The sequence below is a fragment of the Asterias rubens genome, chromosome 6 (genome assembly GCF_902459465.1).
Source record: "Asterias rubens chromosome 6, eAstRub1.3, whole genome shotgun sequence".
NCBI lineage: Eukaryota > Metazoa > Echinodermata > Asteroidea > Forcipulatida > Asteriidae > Asterias > Asterias rubens.
Window position 1 is genome coordinate 591,787 of NC_047067.1, and position 19,958 is coordinate 611,744.

Genomic DNA, 19,958 nt, shown 5'->3' on the forward strand with positions numbered 1-19,958 from the left:
GGCGCATAACCGTCTAACCCATGAAAAGATATAGAAGATGGATCTGAGGGCGGGCATGCAGTCTATCCCAACGTACAAAGTACACGTATGCCCCTAGTGGTATAGATTATGGCGCATAACCGTCTAACCCATGAAAAGATATAGAAGATGGATCTGAGGGCGGGCATGCAGTCTATCCCAACGTACAAAGTACACGTATGCCCCTAGTGGTATAGATTATGGCGCATAACCGTCTAACCCATGAAAAGATATAGAAGATGGATCTGAGGGCGGGCATGCAGTCTATCCCAACGTACAAAGTACACGTATGCCCCTAGTGGTATAGATTATGGCGCATAACCGTCTAACCCATGAAAAGATATAGAAGATGGATCTGAGGGCGGGCATGCAGTCTATCCCAACGTACAAAGTACATGTATGCCCCTAGTGGTATAGATTATGGCGCATAACCGTCTAACCCATGAAAAGATATAGAAGATGGATCTGAGAGCGGGCGTGCAGTCTATCCCAACGTACAAAGTACACGTATGCCCCTAGTGGTATAGATTATGGCGTTTAACCTTGTAACCCATGAAAAGATATAGAAGATGGATCTGAGAGAGCGGGCGTGCAGTCTATCCCCACATACAAAGTACACGTATGCCCCTAGTGGTATAGATTATGGCGCATAACCGTCTAACCCATGAAAAGATATAGAAGATGGATCTGAGAGCGGGCGTGCAGTCTATCCCAACGTACAAAGTACACGTATGCCCCTAGTGGTATAGATTATGGCGCATAACCTTGTAACCCATGAAAAGATATAGAAGATGGATCTGAGAGCGGGCGTGCAGTCTATCCCAACGTATAAAGTACACGTTTGCCCCTAGTGGTATAGAAAATGGCGCATAACCTTGTTACCCATGCTGTACATTGGCTTAACTGTCATCAAAATAATAGAGCACTTGGAAATGCCCGACGGGCGTAGATAAAGTGTTGTAGATAAAGAGCTGTAGATAAAGCGCCGTATAAGAACTAGGTATTATTGTTATTACTGCTACAATACATGAAAAACATGCTCAAGTATCATTGCCATTCAATGTAGGCTATGTATGAGAATTCAAGTGGTGGACTTTTCACACATATAGAGTTTTCAAAATCACATGGGTGCGCATGAAAAGAACTTTGCACTTGGGAAAACCTTGGAGCTTATTGGCTGTTCATACATAAGTACATCCTAACCCCGGATTCATTTTGCCATAGAATTGATAAGTTTGTCAAATGAGAGTTGTGGTTCAGTAAGTTTTTTATATAAAGGTATATTATTATCGACTGTGTGCTATTATACTTGGATCGTCCCATGATCTGCTACAACAAACATGCACTATGCATTTTCATCCAAGGTTCTTTCGTTGTTATACTTTGGGGATAAACTTTTAAAAGCAATTTTTTTTTTTATATACAAAAAGAGGCAGGCAACCTGTAGGTTTGCAGCATGATTTTCTTTGTGTGGATGATTGTGATTAATATTTTGAGATGCATCCTTGAACTCGGTTCATACTTCATGCAAAAGCGATTGCGAAGCGAACGTTTGGTGATGCAGCAATCCGTATGCACTGTTTCCCAATTGTGACTTACAACAATAAGCTTCACTTTTGCAATTTGCTTGAATTGTGAACCAGGCTGTACATGCAACTTGGATTTTGGCTTTGAGCTGCATCAAGCTTTGGATATGTTCTATGCAACGCAAGTTGTTCAACAACCAATCATGATAGAACTCCCATGTACATCAAGCTGTATTATGCAAAGTCTTTTTAAAATCAACAATTAGCCTACAGATGGCCGACAGTGTGTAACATCAAGTAGAAATTATCTGGTGTAACTGTTTCTTTTTCCCCCATTTTTTTGCGAGTATTTGGGATCTTAGTTTTTCTATTTTGTATAGTTTTGAACTCAGAAAGGACTGTAAAACTGTTCAAAACCTTCCGTTTGAAAAATTTGAAGTATTCATAATGTAATATCGTTACAAACTATGTACAGACATCATGTACAGTGTAAATTTCAATGTATTTACTTTGTCATGTATTAATTATGACTAATGGTATTTTGAAAGCACATATTTATGAAACCGCAAACTTCCGAATCCTACTCTGTAATTTAGCTGTAGTCTAAATTCACTTCACCCAACCATAGAGAAATGACCTTTCAATGGATCCAAACGTCATCTATTCACTTGTTGATTTGCTGGCTGTTCATCCATGCCTGGGAACTCTGGCATGCTAGTATCACAGTGGAAAACCCCCGCTGTATACATCTACCACCAGTGTTGTCCAAACACCACGGTTCTGAATCACAAAAGCCGCCAGGCAACCTTGGAAAAGAACCTGAAAAACTCTGGCTATTTATACTCATTTGTTTATTTTACGTATGATGTCTAGGGGTTGCTGTATTGTTATCTAAACATGCAACTTAGAAATTCTCATAACCTTTTTTTTATATCCTACTGTAATGGGTTCATCAACAAGTATGTGGTGTGCGCTGCCAAAAGGTTGACGTGTTTTGCGAAACAGTTTTTGTTTATAATTTCTGCAGGGGTCATCAGAGTTTAGGAATCTAGGTTCCGTTGTTCCTGTTTCTGTATAGGGGATCTAGGCCAGTTGGATTTGAACAGTCATGTACATGTACAATCTTAGTTTTAAACAAGAATTTGTTCTGGATGTTGTTCCTGAATGAGTCATCATTTTGACAGTCAATCTGTGTACAAATTGGTGGCTACGGCTATATTGGCACGTTGGGCTGCCAACTTTCCCTGATTCTCCAGGAATTTCCCTGAAAATAAACTTTCAATGTTCCGATGAACAAATTTGGAAATCTCCCTCACTATGGAACCCTTTTCCCTGTTACAAAAAAAATCTTGTGTTTGCAAGTGCCGCTAAGCGCTCGAATGTTTTTAAAACAAGCGTGTGTGCAAAGCGGTACTGTTTGGTGAGCCAATCAGCGTTGATTTTCAGTGCTTCTTCTCCACCAGGAGTTAGTGACGAGAGGTATCGATACTGCGCGCTGCCCATGGTAGCGAGGCTGGAAACAGCTTATACTTTTATGTTGGGCATTTTACAACATATGAATTATCTTTTGTAGCGTTAATTGACATTGTTAAGCTTCACCTCTGTTTGTTAAGTTTTCCCAGACCGTCTATGGGAAATCCTCAAGTGTAACAACAGGTACGAGTAGAGGCCAGGAGCGGGTCTGTGTCTATACCGCATAGTGTTGATTTACAGTTGGCAGTCTGGTTCCTGATCAGGGAAATGGCTTTAATTGTAACTGTGCATTGATTTTTGTTATACCTCAGTAACAAACTGTGAAGTTTGATTGGTCGACAACCAATTACATACCGTGCAACAAATACGCATGTACATGTACCATGGCTGAGTGACGTTCACCGATGTACCGAGGGAACCGTGAAAAATTGTTTTAAACTATGTAATAATGCTTAAGGATGACAACAGAACTTCAAGAAGAGGAATAATGTAACAAAACAATTGTTGCACGCTGTGACGGGTTCCATGGGTTTTGTACATCCTCAAAGGAAAATGGCACCCTCGGCTTCGCCTCGGGTGCAATTTTCCTCCTCGGGTGTACAAAACGCCACGGGCCCCGTCACAGCCTGCAACAATTGTATAATGCAATCTGGGTTGTAACACAAAGTTAGACTCTGTATCAGTTCAATTAAAATAAATAAATATAATTATGTGTATGTATTTTGTTATTGTTCTTCTGTTACTTTTTTTTTGTTCAAGGGTATGTACTTTCGGTTGACACTTCCTTTTCCGTGAAAGAAAGTGTTGCATTTCCCTTGCTCTATGTTTTGAAGCAATTTACTGATGAGAAATTCCAGCTATTCAGTGGGTGTTGATGCCACTTGGGTATTTTCGTAATTGTGTATTGTCTGGGCAACTGTTTGACTGCTGTAACATGTTGGATTCAGACTATACTTGTTTGTAAATATGTAGGCCTAGAATTTAAGAGGTCACAGGGGTCATGACCTCTGTTGCCACTGGTCTTGGCCTTGGTGCCTATTAAAACATAGACTTCAAAGATTTTCCAATGGAAGTAACCTTTGCAAAATGAAATTGGCCTTGACCTCTCAAAAATGAAATTCCAGGCTTTGAAGTAGTCTGACCTGGGTCAAGGCTACTCTTGCCTTGATGCTCCTGAAAGTACTCCAATGAAAATGTACATTTTTCTCATATAGATGCAATTAGTCTAAGGAAGACTATCTTGCACCAACAAGTTCAAAGTTTAAGGTTTGCAAATACATTTGCACACACCTAAAACAGGAATCAATTAGTTAAGTATCATTAAAAAAAATGTTGTCAACTATTTAGAAAAGTGCTCCCAACCTACATTATAGATGACAAATCACTTTCAAAAGTCTCTGCATTTCGGGTCCATTCTAAAAAATGCAAGGCAATATCTTACAGCTGTTGCAGATCATTTATTTGAACTATCAATCGAATTATCAATCACAATCCTACCAGGAGTTTTTAAACAATTTAAAAAGTGCAGTATTAAAGTTTATGCTTGAAGATGAAATATTGTAACGCAAAAGTGAAGAAACTTCCTAAGTCTCAATTTATATTGCTTGAAGTTGAAATATTGTAACTCAAAAATGAAGAAACTTCCTAAGTCTCAATTTATATTGCTTGAAGATGAAATATTGTAACTCAAAAGTGAAGAAACTTCCTAAGTCTCAATTTATATTGCTTGAAGATGAAATATTGTAACTCAAAAGTGAAGAAACTTCCTAAGTCTCAATTTATATTGCTTGAAGATGAAATATTGTAACTCAAAAGTGAAGAAACTTCCCAAGTCTCAATTTTTATTGCTTGAAGATGAAATATTGTAACTCAAAAGTGAAGAAACTTCCTAAGTCTCAATTTATATTGCTTGAAGATGAAATATTGTAACGCAAAAGTGAAGAAACTTCCTAAGTCTCAATTTATATTGCTTGAAGATGAAATATTGTAACTCAAAAGTGAAGAAACTTCCTAAGTCTCAATTTATATTGCTTGAAGATGAAATATTGTAACTCAAAAGTGAAGAAACTTCCTAAGTCTCAATTTATATTGCTTGAAGATGAAATATTGTAACTCAAAAGTGAAGAAACTTCCTAAGTCTCAATTTATATTGCTTTGGATCATGACCCTATTTTATAGAGCTGTCTTTGAAGGCGGGGTATACTTTGGGTAATTGTCAAAGACCAGGATTCCCACTTGGAGTATCCTAACAAGCATAAAATAACAAAACTGTGAACATTTGGACTAAATTGTTCATTGAAGTTGAAAAAAAAATTATCAAAGAAAACAAATTCTGTTGCATAGATTTGTGTGCTTTGAGATGCCTGAGAAAGGTTTCATTCCTGAAGCCTTTTTCAAATAAGCATTCTGAAAGAAACTGCACAATCTTTTCTTGTTTCATAACCAAAGTTAAGCCCTACCTTTTAAGTGGACAAACTTTTAACAAATTATGGTTGCATTGGGTGTGGTATGGACTCAGCCACTCAGTTGTCAATAGTGATTAAGGTAATCCTAAAATAGAACAAGCAATAAAGAAATTTGTTTGAATTGTGACAGATTTAGTTTTGAAAAACAAAACATAAAAACTGACGTGTTATTGCCTCTCTCTGACTTCCCATTAGGCCTGGGCCACTAGTGCGACTAGTGACTTTTATTTTATCATTCAAGTCCCGACTACCGTTTTTCAACTACTCAATTAATCATGCCGCCACAACTACTACAAAATAGTAATGTCTGCTCAAAAATGGTCGCAACTACTTTAAAAATAGTTGCAACTACCTGTTTGTTGAACCAGTTGTGTCGCTCACGACTATTCACAACAACAACATACTTTACTTACATAACGCAATCAGACTGTGACATCAGTGACACAATCGGCTTCAATTCTTTTAGCTTGACTCTTACTATATTGCACCTAAGCATCTTGATAATTAAAAATTAGTGACGACTAGTGTCGTAGTCACGACTATTTGAGGTGCGACTAGTCAAGTAGTAAATTTCACTAGTCGCCCAGGCCTACTCCCCGTAATAGACCAACATCATGATGCGGCCATCTTGATTTTCTTCTCATTCAAATCAATGTAACCAAACTGAGGCTTGATGGAGAAATAATCTGGTACCTTATTGTACAGTGAATATTATAGCATCCATTATTGTGAGTAGTATAGAAACCATTAGAGTGATGTGGTCATTTTATCCCCATGTGGTACTCAATCAAAATGAACATGATTTAACTTCCTTCCTTTCAATTTACCGTAATATGATCCAATGTTGCGTGCTTTTTCAGAGGTTTTATTTTTGCTTTCTTTGTTGCAGTTGACTTTCTCAAGATGTTTTGATAACATTCAGACCTATTTTGTCATAATATGTGTAGTAGTGCGTAATGGCAGAAACAGACTGCCAGTAAAAGTGTTGGATAGTGTTCCCTTCGGGGTTTTGCTGATAAACACTTGTTTTTTTAGTTTTCTGTAAAAAAATATTAAATTATACACAAACAGAAATGGGCAACCAGACACAATGCATTGCAACTGCTTGTGCACATGTCCTTACACCCCCCCCCCCCCCCAAAAAAAAAGAAAAAACCTACAATAAAAAAAAATTTAAAAAATCTCTAGTTTTTTACATGTATAGTATTATCAAATGCATATTGTCACATTCTGCACACTCTATTCACATGTTTGAAACAAATGCATATTGTCACATTCTGCACACTCTATTCACTCGTTGAAACAAATGTGTCACAGGACGACCAGCAGCAAAAATTGATGCAATATGGATGCATACAAACGTACCTATCTCCTAAATCAAAATCTTAGCTTTCAGGATGTTGTTTATGCTGAGTGTTTACAGGTGGGTTTTTTGGAGAGTCATGTTTACTGGATCTATTTAGTTCTGAAAAGCCGTTGTTACGAGTCGAGTGGTGTTTTCGCTGTATTTGACTTGCAAATGATGTGAAGAAGGCTTGAGATGGTATGTTGTTGCGTAACTTTGCAGACAATGATTTGACAATATGTGGTAATCTTGTGACAAGTCTGCAATTGGTTAGGGCATGCCCGGCATAAGATCTCACTCAAATAGCGTACATTATGTATGTTGTTTAAATGATTTTGGCAGGAAAAATGTTAAATGAATAGATTTGAACATTTAGATCAATTGGTTAATGTGCAGCACAGATAAATGTGTGTTTTTTAAAGTTTATTCGGGAGTGGTTGTATTTTTGTGTTTCTTGTGGCATTTGAGTGAATAGCTAACAGGACCAGTTAGTGTGCCATTTCACTATTTAGTTAGATTTCTTTACTAGTCTGTTCAATTTTTGTTATTCATTAAATATGGATGATTTTCACCGCTGAACTAGCCATCTAGACCACTTGGAGTAAATTTTGACTGGTCCTTAAGTGTTTCAACTGGCGCCTGGCAAGCGAACCACTGAGGGAAATGCTGACTCTACAAAAACAAAGTTTGAAGTTAATTTTAGAAGTCGATCTTGTCATTCTAAATTAATATTTTATAATTTTTAGTTGAGGTCAATGACCAGTCGTTAAGCGTCCTTACTTTAAGACGATCTCTGACCCTGGCATGGAGTCTCTGATTTACCTGAATCACTTAAAGTGGCAGGGTCTGCCATCCCAACCAACTCATATGCAGGATCTTCACTCCGTTTAAGCTTCACTAACCATCAAAATCAACCAACTCATAGCATCTGTGTTTATGCAAAAATTTAGCCTCCACTCAACCTTATACCCACACAACTAACGCATCACTGACATAGAAAAAAACCACCCCTCGGAGATCTTATGGTAAAATCCTAACGAGGTTTGGGTGGAAAGGTATATTGTTTTGGAGAAGTATGATCAGCCAGGAAAAGATTTATATGTGAGAGAAACCATCTAGGAGATATTTAGCAAAATGTTACAACTTTTGTTGGAACTTTTAAAAAGGTGGACTAGTCCATTCCGAAATTACAGGGGTGATTACAGTAATGAATTTGTTACCTTCTTCTCTGATCCGTGAAACTCAATTAAGTCAATATCCCATCCCACGGGGAAAGGGGGGATGGAGGGAACCGTTAAATGATTTCTTTTTATCGCATTTTCATCTGGCAATGCTGCCCCAGATAGGAGGAAGTTAGGAGGAAGTTAGGAGGAAGGAGGCTGTCTGATCGTGACATACTTGCCATGGATCAAGACATGGGATGTTAGGCTAATAAGCGTTTTCCAGCGTAACGTCAGCAAATATCGCATGTCTTGGGCACGCTGACAGAGAGAGTCCTTCCCCTCAGTCACACTTACCCCCTCATTGACGTCCCTCTTTCGTTTTCTCCAGAATGTTATTTTCCATTCCGTGCTAAGATTCACATGTTTTTTACAAAAGCTGGGATGAGATCAAATGTCTCTCTCAGCGACTATCGCCTGAAAAACAAGTTCAAAGAAAGGTCGTCAAAACAGCTGCAAAACATTAAAACCGTGTTTAATTTCTTGTGGAAATAGTTTATTTAAAGTTTTGCTTTTCCATTTTATTAAAAAGGAAAAAGTGTTTAAATTAAACAATTAAGACCCAACTTTGGTGACGTTTTTGGGGTTATTACAAGCTTCTTCTATTAAACTATCTTATTGAACTTTTGGCTCCTTATAGAGGGAAATTGCATCATTACTCTTCGTGGAATCCATTCATTTCCATCCTCAGGTTTTTAATGAAAGGTTGTAATATTGTTGCTAACCCTTTACTTTGTCTTTAATTTAATGTAATTAGCGATGTTTTGGGGGTTTTTTTTTTTGGGGGGGGGTCAAAGTCAGGTGAAAGGAAAGGGGAAATTATGTTAGTATAATTATTTCACAATTTTTAGGGAGTTATCCTGAAAAAACAACAATAGGACAATCCTTCCTCTGATTTTTCATTTGTTTAAAGATAGTGTTCCCTTTAAAACAAATTGTTTTGGTATGAAAGTTATCATTAGGTCAAAAACATATAAGTAGGATTTGAAACTTTGCATGGTGGAAATACGATAAAGAAAGGTTTGCGGTAACACCAAGTAATGACTACATGTATCTCTAATGAGTTGGGGTGGTTCTGAAAAGAACCGTTGGTTTCAACTCAATATGCCTGCATATAGTCATTATTACCGGAAGTGAACTTCTTGACTAATGTATTCTAAGGAAACTTTCAACAGAACGTCTTTACAAGTTTGTGCATGTACGGATGGTTTGTAAACTTTGCTATATACTATGGGTAGACTGGGCCCCTCTCTTTATCCGCCCTGAAAGACAGGTCCCTGCCGCTAGATCCAATGATTCCATTGGATATAATGATATTGGATAATTGTGCACAGTGATATAGATGCCCAAACAGTCACTGCTGTCACGTCCGCAATAGAATTTGACTGCGTATCTCTATGTGAAATTAGGGTAGGTCAAAAGTGAATACACAGGCCGGTCTCGAAGCAGGTATCTGGCATTATTCACGAGCCTCGAAGCGTGACATCAAATGTTCAGGCTACACTATGGGAGACTTTTGGGGACAGTAGGTGGCAGCACACTCCATGTGAACCATGTTTTGAGAAATGTGCGCATGTTCAGAACTGCATAAACAATGAAATAGTATTTGTTATGTCTGCTGCCCTCTCGTTTTCCAAAGTCTCTCATTGTACTTAACTTAGTCAAGAAATAGGGTGCTTTAGACTGAAGCCCGGGAATGAAAGGGAATGCGAGGTGAGGGAATACGAGGTGAAATTACGTGACGTAAACAATCATTATGCACTTTTTCTCAACAGGGACCAAACAAATTTGCTTGGCTTTTGCAGTTCACAAGTACTGATTTACGCTTAAGATTCAGTTAGACCACAGAGATACAGGAAGCCTTATGAACCCTTTTAGTGTTGGACTTGTGTCAATAATAAGAGCAAGAGTTGATTGATCAGGTTTTTCAAATATAAGTTATTTTGTTTAGTATTGGGGGATCCTTCCACTTATAGGTATTTATTTCCACGTCATAGTCAATACTTGTCACATAGCTACAGTGTCATTGACGTTTTGTTGCCTTCGTTGGAATATATTCCCTTGGCAATAACGCCATTGCCTGTGTGTCTATTCATAGACTAATTTCTAGATCATGTAGAGGTCAGTGACCTCCGTCATTGAGGTCAATTTGTGATTGAAGATAATTTAGGATCACGGAAGTGGCGAGTGACTGACGGGACACGCTGTTCAACTCAGTTTTTTCTGTTTTTCCTTGGGGAGAAGAGAGTTGCCGGTTGAACATCACATCATACGGCTTCACGTTGTATCCGACTGATAAGAAATTTATTCTATATAAATATTTTTTGGAGGGAAATGGGAAAATATTTTTGGAGGTTTTTTGGAAATTTTTTAATTGATTGCACAGCACTGATGGGGGCTGGTCACAATTAATAGATCAACAAATTGTGGAAATTAATTTTGTTGTACAAAATGGCAGTAAGATCATGGAGGTAGAACAAACTTTATTTGTGGTTTACGCTATGTTGTATTATTCTTTAGACCCAGGGCAATCTCTTCCTCCACATATCACTAATCTATAGTACAAGTCTATAATATTGCTTTACCAAGTACACGTCTATTGAATAGATAACCTGTATGCATGTTTTAGATTAGACTAATTTCACTATTTTGTAAAATTAGTACATGTAGGTTAGACTACAGTGTTAACCTAAGCAAGAACTGTACCACCAAAAAGAGTGAAAATAAACCAGTTTTATAGACTCAAATTCAAAGTCATTTGCAGGCCTAAAACTTTGTTCTTGAAAGGGGAATGCCATTTCCCCTGTTAAATGGCACTTATATGATAGACAAATAAACTTCTGCTGGAACATCTCAAAGGGCACCAATGCAGCGCAGGGGCAGGGGCGAGGCAATTCCCTTATGCAGCGCAGGGGCAGGGGCGAGGCAATTGCCTCTGCAACGCAGGGGCAGGGGCGAGGCAATTCCCATGTGCAATGCAGGGGCAGGGGCAAGGCAATTCCCTTATGCAACGCAGGGGCACGGGTGAGGCAATTCCCTTATGCAACGCAGGGGCAGGGGCGAGGCAGTTGCCTCTGCAATGCAGGGGCAGGGGTGAGGCAATTCCCTTATGCAACACAGGGACAGGGGCGAGGCAATTCCCCTATGCAACGCAGTGGCAGGGGCGAGGCAATTTCCTTATGCAACGCAGGGGCAGGGGCGAGGCAATTGCCTCTGCAACGCAAGGGGCAGGGGCAAGGCAATTCCCTTATGCAACGCAGGGGCAGGGGCGAGGCAATTCCCTTATGCAACGCAGGGGCAGGGGCGAGGCAATTCCCATGTGCAACGCAGGGGCAGGGGCGAGGCAATTCCCTTATGCAGCGCAAGGGCAGGGGCGAGGCAATTCCCTTAATGCAACGCAGGGGCAGGGGCGAGGCAATTCCCTTATGCAGCGCAGGGGCAGGGGCGAGGCAATTCCCTTATGCAGCGCAGGGGCAGGGGCGAGGCAATTGCCTCTGCAACTTAGGGGCAGGGGCAGGGGTGAGGCAATTCCCTTACGAACGCAGGGGCAGGGGTGAGGCAATTCCCTCATGCAACGCAGGGGCGAGGCAATTCCCTTATGCAGCGCAGGGGCAGGGGCGAGGCAATTGCCTCCACTGACTTTGTAGTATCAGATCTGCCTTTGGATTAGGTTTGAATCTCAATCTTCATCCTGATGTTCCAGCACATAGACATGGAAGTATAATTGCTTCTTATCACTGCAATGTAAACATACATTTATAGTTTTGTAGTAAGATTGATTGGCTATGCTAGCTTCACAAACACATGCAACAACTCGGTGTCTGCGCCATTATTCATATTCCTAGCGTGCCTAATGGATTCAAATGATTTTCAGGAATATCTTTTGCGTGAGGATGTAGGTTGTCAAGAGCATCGAGTTCAAGTCATTGGTGTGTGGGTTCAAGTCCCAGTCTTAACACTTGTGTCCTTGAGCAAGATACTGTAATTGCTTCTCTTCACCCAAGGGTATAAATGGGTACCTTTGAGGGTAGAGGTAGATATTGTGTATGAAAAAGCCTTTGGAGTGCTACGGTTGCCCAGGTTGTGAGCTAAGAAAGATTAAAGCAATGTTATTGGCCCAATGACCAGGGCACTAATGTAAAGTGCATTCAGATAGTTATGGTGAAATGCGCTAAATAGGAACTTGTTGTTTATTATTATGAGAAAGGATAGTATTTGGAGATGTGTAAAACTCACTACTAAAAAAAAACCTCTTTGTGTCTTTCTTTTTAATCATTGCAGTATATATGTGACAAGATTCTAAACTGTCTTAAAGAAGATACCACAGTCTGAGTGAAAGCCTCCACACGAGAGACGTTTGAATGAGAAGAAGACGGCGCCCTCACAAGGCCAACCATGGGTAAGTCTCATCACTGACTCAATCAACCCCTAATCTTTCCCAGTAGCATATATGTGGATTATTCTCCCGATTATTGTATTGGATAATCCAAGATGTTCTGTAGGTATATCCTTAAAGTCAAAGGATCTTAAACGGCTTCTTCTATCTTTTTCGCTTAGCTCATGGACCGCTGGGTCATGATGAGCGCAAATTCATCAAAACCCAAGGGCAGATTTTGTTTGCTTTTGTGTGGCAGTCCTTGCGTGGTGCGTGACTGAACGTTGTGTAAGATTTGCCAGGTTTCGATTCTGATTGGTTTTATAAGGAGTTAGGTTGAGTTAAGGTGTTCAGTGTATTCTCATGGGTTGTATGCCAGTGTTGTTAGTCAACAAATAAGGCCTACCCAACTGTGTACATACATGTATGACAACAATTTCATAACCAAAAGCAAACAAGATGAATTCGTGCTCTTCTCATCTCTGGATTCTTACATCATCTCAGGCTAAAACAGGTGCCTCACTTTTACCTAGAGCACCCCTAACCAACATTCACAGTTTGGGAAAAACATCCCAAAATTTACATGTGTCCTGTTCCGTTTACCCCCGGTGTCTTGCCCCCCAAGCCCTGCTGCTGTCATATCCACCTTGTTAACGAGGGGCATCCTTGCTACTGTCATCCTTAGGCTGTTTTGTTGGCCACCTTCAGGAAGCAGAAGGGGGACGTGTAACACGCAAGAAAATTGTTTTTTTCGGGACCCCCTTTGTTTCTTTTTGGTTGGAGAGCTCTGGATGGGTTGGGTGGAGTTAGCAGTGATGACAGTGGCTGCGATTGAATGACAGTGGCTGTGATTGAATGACACTGGTTTACACTTTTTAAGATTAAGGAGGTGTGACTTTGTAATGCTGAATTCAAAGAAACGGTTCTCTTCTTTTTTAATGCTGAAATAAACAGATTGGGAGAGTTTAAGTTTGGTAATTGGAAAGGATGAATGAATTGACTTGTGCAAACAAAACCTGGAAATATGCTCTACATTTATACATGTACATTGTTTTTGCTGTACACATGTGTACATTACATTACTATTGTTGACATGTGTCGTCTAAAGCGCCATGAACGTCACTGAGCGCTGTATAAGATGCCACTATTATTAAATATTGAAAGAGACGTACAATGTGTTGAAGCAATTCACCTGATGCCATAATCAAAATAATCTCATTGGTTGCAGCATTTCTTTTTGGGGGGGGGGGTGGGGGCAATCTCCCCGCCCGTGTGTGAACCATTGTAGTGCGCAATTAAAGGTGACGCGGCATTTTGACTTACACCACAATGTGCAAATTGACTCCCAGATTGGTGAGCATATCTCTTGCTTCTTTGAAAAAGAAGAAACCATTTCCTTTGACTTGTTCACCCTAACACCCCCCCCCCCCCCCGCAGTTCTTTTGACTCGTTCGCCCCCCCCCCCCCCCCCTCAATGAGTAAACCTACTCTGTCACTTACGTGTCTCTACTTATCCATCCTGAAATTAGACTCCACTCACAAGAGCACTGGTCCCAATTTGTTAACGTCTTGCCTTTCCGTACAGTTTGAATTAACTGGTACATGGCCCGCCAATTACCTATTATCCTCGAGGGAAATCTTTCACCACTTACGATCATCAATCAGTGAATTTTATCAACAATGGTCTACATTTTGTTCTTCCTTCTCCTTTTTTTTCACATGAATCACTCGGATGGATAAACTATTGAGATGCAATTAGCATCTGTTGACGAGTCGAGAATCTAATTTCCTTTTTGGAAAAATAGTTTCGGAAATTAATTATTTGGAGGTGTCAGAAGTGCCACGAAAAAAAACACCACCACCGAGACCCCCTTTGAAAGTACCCCAAACTGTGACACTTGACATGGTCGCGTGACCTTGCAAAAACTTTTTTCTGGATGATTTATTGGTTGCAAGTGTGAAAGCAACAATTTCTTGTCAACAAATTAATTTTTTTAATCTGGCTTTTTAATCTGCTGCTGGGTGTTTTTCAAGAATTAATGTTTAGACAGGGGTGGTTTAAGTGACCTACTTGTGAAACACTTGATGCAACAACTCATACCATTTCACATCAGTATTGAAAGATCTTTTACCAAACTTGCATGCTGCGTATTATTATTTTTCGGAACATGTCAGAGCTTCCGAAGTAATACTTTCTTGAGAATATCCTGTCACAATAAAACCCTAAATAATAATAATAATAATAATAAGACTTGTAATGCGCACATATCCACCCTGCTGGGTGTTCAAGGCGCAGTAAAACCAAAAAACAAAACAAAAACAAAACACAACACAAAGAAAAACAGACACAACAAAATTAGTCATTGAAAACCTGTGACATAAGATAAGTTTTGAGAAGAGACTTGAATTTTGCAGTACAAAGACAAGATCGAAGATTAAGTGGTAGAGAGTTCCAGATGCGTGGCGCGGCTGAAGAAAAAGACCTGTCACCCCATGAGTGTCGAGACTTGGGTTCAATGAGGAGAAGCATAGAACTTGATCGAAGATTCCTTGATGGAGTGTAAACTTGAAGCAGTTCAGAAATATAGTGGGGAGCCTTGCCATTAAGAGCTTTGTGGACAATGAGCATCAGCTTGAAGATGATTCGTTGAGAGATAGGGAGCCAGTGTAGTTGTTTCAGAATGGGGGTGATAGAACAGGATTTTCTAGACAGTGTCACAATGCGGGCAGCAGTATTTTGGAGCCGTTGAAGTCTAGAAATCTGGTTGTTAGGAAGACTGTAGAGAAGAGCATTGTCGTTGTCAAGACGAGAAGTAACAAATGCGTGAATGACCTTTTCAGTGGCGCTTTTGTCCAAGTACTTGCGAATCTTACCTATATTCCTGATGTGATATGATGATAAACGAACAATGTTGTTGATGTGTGGCTGAAGTGTCATTGATGAATCAAAAATAACCCCTAAGTTCCGAGCTTTCAGCGAGGGAGCTATCCGAGCATCACCGATGGAGATGTATGGCACTGAAACCTTAGTTAACTTTTGACATGACCCAAATAGAAGGAACTCTGTCTTATCATCATTTAACTTCAGGAAGTTTTGTTGTGTCCAACGTCGAATCTCTTGGATGCATTTCTCAAGTCTTGCAATAGATGCATTGGTGTTTTTTTGAGAAGATTTAAACGTGATGTATAGCTGAGTGTCGTCTGCGTACACATGGTAATTCAGATTAAATTTCAGGATGATGTCACGAATCGGTAAAGTGTATAGCATAAACCACTGCGGGCCGAGTACCGAGGCCTGTGGCACAGAGTAGTTCAAAACAATAGGGTCGGATATCGCGGTGCCAATACATACATGCTGAGTTCTATTGTAGAGATACGATTTGCACCATGCTAGGGCTGTGTCCTCTATGCCAAGGTGATTCTGGAGCCGAGAGAGAAGGATGTTGTGATCAACAGTGTCAAAAGCAGCACTCAAGTCTAGCAGGACTAGTGCTGTAAGGTTACCATTGTCCATTGCAGAGAGAATATCGTTGCTCACACGGACTAGTGCAGCCTCGGTCCCATGGAAATAATAATAATAATAATAATAAGACTTGTAATGCGCACATATCCACCCTGCTGGGTGTTCAAGGCGCAGTAAAACCAAAACAAAAACAAAAACAAAACACAAAGAAAAAACAGACACAACAAAATTAGTCATTGAAAACCTGTGACATAAGATAAGTTTTGAGAAGAGACTTGAATTTTGCGGTACAAACACAAGATCGAAGATTAAGTGGTAGAGAGTTCCAGATGCGTGGCGCGGCTGAAGAAAAAGACCTGTCACCCCATGAGTGTCGAGACTTGGGTTCAATGAGGAGAAGCATGGAACTTGATCGAAGATTCCTTGATGGAGTGTAAACTTGAAGCAGTTCAGAAATATAGTGGGGAGCCTTGCCATTTAGAGCTTTGTGGACAATGAGCATCAGCTTGAAGATGATTCGTTGAGAGATAGGGAGCCAGTGTAGTTGTTTCAGAATGGGGGTGATAGAACAGGATTTTCTAGACAGTGTCACAATGCGGGCAGCAGTATTTTGGAGCCGTTGAAGTCGGGAAGGCTTGTATGCTGACTGGAACACGTCGGACAGGTTGAAAGTATGAATGTGATCAGAAATACGTGATGAAACTACTCGTTCGATGACTTTTCCAAGATATTTTAAGTTTGCAACCGGTCTGTAGTTTTTGAATATCTCCTTGTCCAGGTTTGGTTTCTTGATGAGCGACCTGATGTAGGAAACTTTGAGGCTATCAGGGAAACAACCGGAACTGAGGGATTCATTTACAAGCTTAGTGATGTAGGGTACAAAAATATCGATGTTTTGCTTTATCATGGACGTTGACACTGGATCCAGCTCACAGGATTTTGAAGGAGATTTCATAATAACCCTTTGAATCTCAGCAACAGTCCCAGGCTCAAACACAGATAGTCTACACTCTGGTTGAAGTTGTGGCAATGTCTGTGGCACGTTGTAAGGGACTGATGAAAATGATGAGCGGATGTCTGAAATCTTGGTGACAAAGAATTTCTGGAACTCATAAATGAAGCCTGGTTCATACTTCCTGCGAATGCGAATGTGATAGATATGAATGTTGATGTCACATATTCACAACAAATTATTCGCAAGGGTTGCGATGTGCTCTACTTTTGCTAAACATTCACTGTGAAAATGGAGTTGAGGCATCAAATTCACGTCAAATTCGCTTAGCATTCGCAGATTAGGAAGGAAAGTAGAGCCACAAATGTTGTCTTAAATGCACCAGAATTGTTTGTTCACTTTTCAAGATTATGGAATGTCTTACCATGAAAAAGGCCTGAACCTTGGCCAGTAACAAACGGCTGATAACAGACCCTGGTATGCTTCAATGCCTAGTACAATAACAAACAATGGTGGCAGCGTGCGGACACCCAATCGATCTGTTGTCGTCCCAAGCATTTACCAAGAAAAATTTTGCACAAATGTGAGTCAAGTTACGTAAAATGAAAGGGTCATTTCTCATACACATAAACAAACCGAGTGGGCTTTTGTTCTGATCTTATCATACTTTGATTCGGGGTTGAACAAAGAAAAATTGACTAGAGCGGGATTTGAACCAACAACATCTGGTTTAATGTGCTTAGGGCTCTACCAACTGAGCTATCTAGACCTATGTTGGCAGTCTCCATATTTTGTCAATATTGTTTAGGGGTACCAGTCAGAAGCCTGATAGCCAGGGATCACAATCAAGTTTATGTTACAACCTGGGTGGCTGCATCCAGGGATCACCTTAAAAGCAAGGGGATGAAACTTTTCCTTGAATCAGCTGATTTCCTCTTTTTAAAAATCTCAGTTTTACCATTCAAAATCAAAAAAATACTATACAAAATCATGAAACTTGTAATTTCCTCTTTTTTTTGGAGAAGTTACAGTTGCATGCCTGTGAGGGGATTCAGCTATTTTCAAACATCAAGTCAAAAGATGGTAATGGTATTTTTTAGCACCATGCAACATTGTTTGTTTAAAGTTAAATCCATCAATCCAGGAGATTGATGGATTTAACAAGAAATATTGATGGAAATCTTAAACAAATCTTAAACAACTGAAACTTTCATGTGACTTTTGTTGTATTTTTGTTTAAAATTTTGCATGTATAATCGGCATCTTGTTGCAGGCCTTGAGTTAACCCATGGTACCCACAGCAATTGCCGTGGTGCCCTGGGTATTTGCTGTGGTGCTCTTTCCAAAGTTCCATTACAAATTTACTGGTTCATTTCCTCATAGAATGTGCCCTCTACCAGAGGCTTACCAGAGGAATATCGCTGTGCCCCTTCTAGAGCGAAGTGCAAGGCCTGACATTGACAAAAACCAAGCAATAACCCAATTCTTAAAGGAAGTGGACACTATTGGCAATTGTCAAAGACTAGCCTTCACAGTTGGTGTATCTCAACATATGCATAAAATAACAAACCTGTGAACATTTGAGCTCAATTGGTCATCGAAGTTGCGAGATACTAATGAAAGAAAAATAAACCTTGTCACACGAAGTTGTGTTCTAAATCTGAGGTCTCGAAATCAAATTCATGGAAAATACTTCTTTCTCGAAAACTATGGCACTTCAGAGGGAGCCGTTTCTCACAATGTTTTATACCATCAACCTCTCCCCATTACTCGTCACCAAGAAAGGTTTTATGCCAATAATTATTTTGAGTAATTACCAATAGTGTCCACTGCCTTTAAGAAATAACAATTTACCTATCAGAGTATGAATGTCTGAGGTGTATTTTGGTTGGCACTGACCCATTCACCTGGCATGGTCCAGACTATCTCTGGATGCCACCGGTGGATGTTACTGGATCCTGACCAGTCTCGATAAACTGTGCCCGCCGGCAGGCAAGAAACAGATGCAGAGAAATCACTCTCCAATAACAGGACAAGAGTGATTCGGGACAATTTTGTTTTTTTTGGAGGGGGGAAGATATGTATGGTCATGGAACACCTGGGGGCCTAAGAACAAAAGTTGTCCTAGCAAAGTTGTTCAACTGAGCTTGTTTGGTGCACACTGAACTCCAATAAGTGCATAGCAGACGTTGATTTTTGAGTAGCAACTGGTATATTTTGTGAAGGAAATTAAAAAACAAATGTCGGGAGGATCGTTATGTTTGCTCATTCTCATTTTCAAAAGTGTAATTGAAGTTACCCTAATTTGTTAGTATTCTGATGGATGTGAAAGTGACCCCACCCACAGTACAGCATTGTTTCGAAAAATACTAAAAAACGAGAAGAAAACAAAATCAATCAAAAAGGTCCTTCCAGGGGTGTTTTTTATTGAGTGATGAATCAACACATAATGTTCAAGTAGTTTTCACAGATGAGGAACTGATTTCAAAACTCCTGGGGGAGTCTGCCTTGGGGAATGGCATTCATTGAAAGTAATGGAACTGAACTTTATAAGTTGCAATCTCCTTTAGGGTGAGCAACCTTTTGACAACTTACTTTACGGTAGCAACTAACATTGGTTAGAATAGAAATCTCTTGTAGTGTTTGGGAAAACAGGGCATTTTGTGGGCAGGCAGTCATTGGAATGTAGGTCTGAGTCTCCGTCATGACACTTGTGTCATTAAGTAAGATACTTTTGACCATAATTACTCCTCTTAACCCAGGTGTATAACTGGGAACCTGAGAGGGCTAAGACACTATTGTATTGGATGAACGGTTAATTGACTAAGTAAAAAGAGTTAGGACCTAACATGTAAACTAGATTTTCCTAATGTGTCTTGAGCGGCCAATGGCATTTTCATTTTGCAAAGATTACTTCAAATGAAAAATACTATAGACTAGATGGGGGAAGTTTTGAATGGGCACAAAGGTCAAACCAGGTCAAGAGAGACATTTGCTTCCATGACCTCTGTGCAATCCCAGGTCTGATGCAGTTGCACTTGAACTTTGAAGTGACTTTTCATATATCACTGTCTCTGTAATGTGATGTTTGATCATGCTTCTGGAAAGTATCGACCCCTAT

At 39.9% G+C, this 19,958-nt stretch overlaps 1 protein-coding gene across 1 annotated transcript in view; it reads left to right on the forward strand.

Moving 5' to 3' along the window:
* The window catches only part of LOC117291169 (mitogen-activated protein kinase kinase kinase 2-like), a 73,998-nt gene that overhangs the window by 23,757 nt on the left and 30,283 nt on the right, over positions 1 to 19,958 (forward strand). Inside the window, exon 3 of the mRNA XM_033772738.1 lies at positions 12,329 to 12,446. Coding sequence (XP_033628629.1) covers positions 12,443 to 12,446 — 4 coding nt within the window. The 5' untranslated portion in view covers positions 12,329 to 12,442. The remainder of the gene's footprint in view (positions 1 to 12,328; positions 12,447 to 19,958) is intronic.